Below are 1719 nucleotides of genomic sequence, written 5' to 3' on the forward strand. Positions count from 1 at the left end.
ATATTTATTTATATTTATATATTTATATAAATATATATATTTAGCTTGTTGATAAATTTGTTGAACTATAGGTAATTTATAACCCCTAAATCTACAGGCCGATGGAACCTCCTCCTGTTAGCACAACTGGGTTAGCATGTACACACACACAAACACACAGACACACAAGCTCACAAAACATTCCTTTCATTTGTTCATATCCCATGAGTAATCAATTAATCCCAAAGTCTTCCTTGGTGACCTAGGTGAAATCTCATGGACAACAACTCCTGGATGGCCAACCATACTGCACCGTCGGATTTCATCCTGGTGGGAATCTTCAGTCAATCCCAGCACCCAGCTCTCCTTTGTGTGGTTATTTTTATGGTTTTCCTGATAGCCTTGTCTGGAAACAGCATCCTGATCCTTCTGATATACTCTGATGCCCACCTTCACACTGCCATGTACTTTTTCATCAGCCAGTTGTCTTTCATGGACATGATGTACATTTCTGTCACTGTGCCCAAGATGCTCATTGACAAGGTCATGGATGTAAATAAGATCTCAGCCCCTGAATGTGGGGTACAGATGTTCTTCTATGTGACACTAGCAGGTTCTGAATTTTTCCTTCTAGCTGCCATGGCCTATGACTGCTATGTGGCCATCTGCCATCCACTCCATTATCCCATTCTCATGAACCACAGGGTGTGTGTCTTCTTAGTGTCTGGCTGCTGGTTCCTGGGATCTGTGGATGGCTTCATGCTCACATCCATCACCATGACCTTCCCCTTCTGCAGATCCCGGGAGATCCAACATTTCTTCTGTGAGGTCCCTGCTGTAATGAAGCTCTCCTGCTTGGACATCTCTCTCTATGAGACACTCATGTACCTGTGCTGTGTACTCATGCTCCTCATCCCTGTGATAGTCATTTCAAGCTCCTATACTTTCATCATCCTCACCATCTACAGGATGAACTCAGCAGAGGGGCGGAAGAAGGCCTTCACCACTTGTTCTTCCCACATGACTGTGGTCATCCTCTTTTATGGGGCTGCTGTCTACACCTACATGCTACCCAGCTCCTACCACACTCCTGAGAAGGATATGGTTGTATCTGTCTTTTACACCATACTCACTCCTGTTCTAAACCCTTTAATCTATAGTCTTAGGAATAAGGATGTCATAGGCGCTTTAAAGAAAATGTTGAAGGTGGGATCTGTCTTTCAGGAAACTATAAAGTGAGAAATTTTTGTACAACTAGTTTATTTTCCTTGTCTTTACACATCAGAAGTTTAGGACTTTATGCCAATGTTATTACTCAGATTCTCATACCATGATGTGTCATCCCTTTTGGAGGAGCTATTTTCCTGAACTGGAAAGCTCTTCATTTTTACACTACTTCTGCATTCGAAATATTTATATAATTGTATCAGTATTACATTCTTTGAAGTTGATAACTACACTATGATTCTGTGGGAGAATATTCATATTTTTAGGAAATACATAATGAAAATATTTAGAAGAAAAATATGATAGGGTGTGCAACTGATGAGTTAGAGAGAGAGAAAGGTGATGAAGCAAAAGGTGGATAGTGTTCATGGTGAATCTAGGTAAAGGGTATATAAGTGTTAATTATACTATTATTACTTGTGTTACTTTTCTGTAAATTTGAAATTACTTAAAAATAAAAAATAAAGTGTCAGACTTTTCTCTCTTTTTTGGGGGGATCCTACTTTCTGCTTG

At 39.8% G+C, this 1719-nt stretch overlaps 1 protein-coding gene across 1 annotated transcript; it reads left to right on the forward strand.

Annotated features, from left to right (window-relative positions):
• Nucleotides 1–253: 253 nt before the first annotated feature.
• On the forward strand, nucleotides 254–1257 carry LOC131393476 (olfactory receptor 2T29-like). Its single transcript, XM_058524400.1, has one exon. It carries the CDS (start codon nucleotides 256–258, stop codon nucleotides 1216–1218), a length of 963 nt encoding a protein of 320 aa, XP_058380383.1. The 5' UTR covers nucleotides 254–255; the 3' UTR covers nucleotides 1219–1257.
• Nucleotides 1258–1719: the final 462 nt, after the last annotated feature.

The sequence above is a fragment of the Diceros bicornis genome, chromosome 3 (assembly GCF_020826845.1).
Source record: "Diceros bicornis minor isolate mBicDic1 chromosome 3, mDicBic1.mat.cur, whole genome shotgun sequence".
NCBI classification, from domain to species: domain Eukaryota; kingdom Metazoa; phylum Chordata; class Mammalia; order Perissodactyla; family Rhinocerotidae; genus Diceros; species Diceros bicornis.

Bases quoted from the DNA above. Each gene is read 5' to 3' on its own strand.
- LOC131393476 (XM_058524400.1), top strand. From the start codon at position 256: ATGGACAACAACTCCTGGATGGCCAACCATACTGCACCGTCGGATTTC.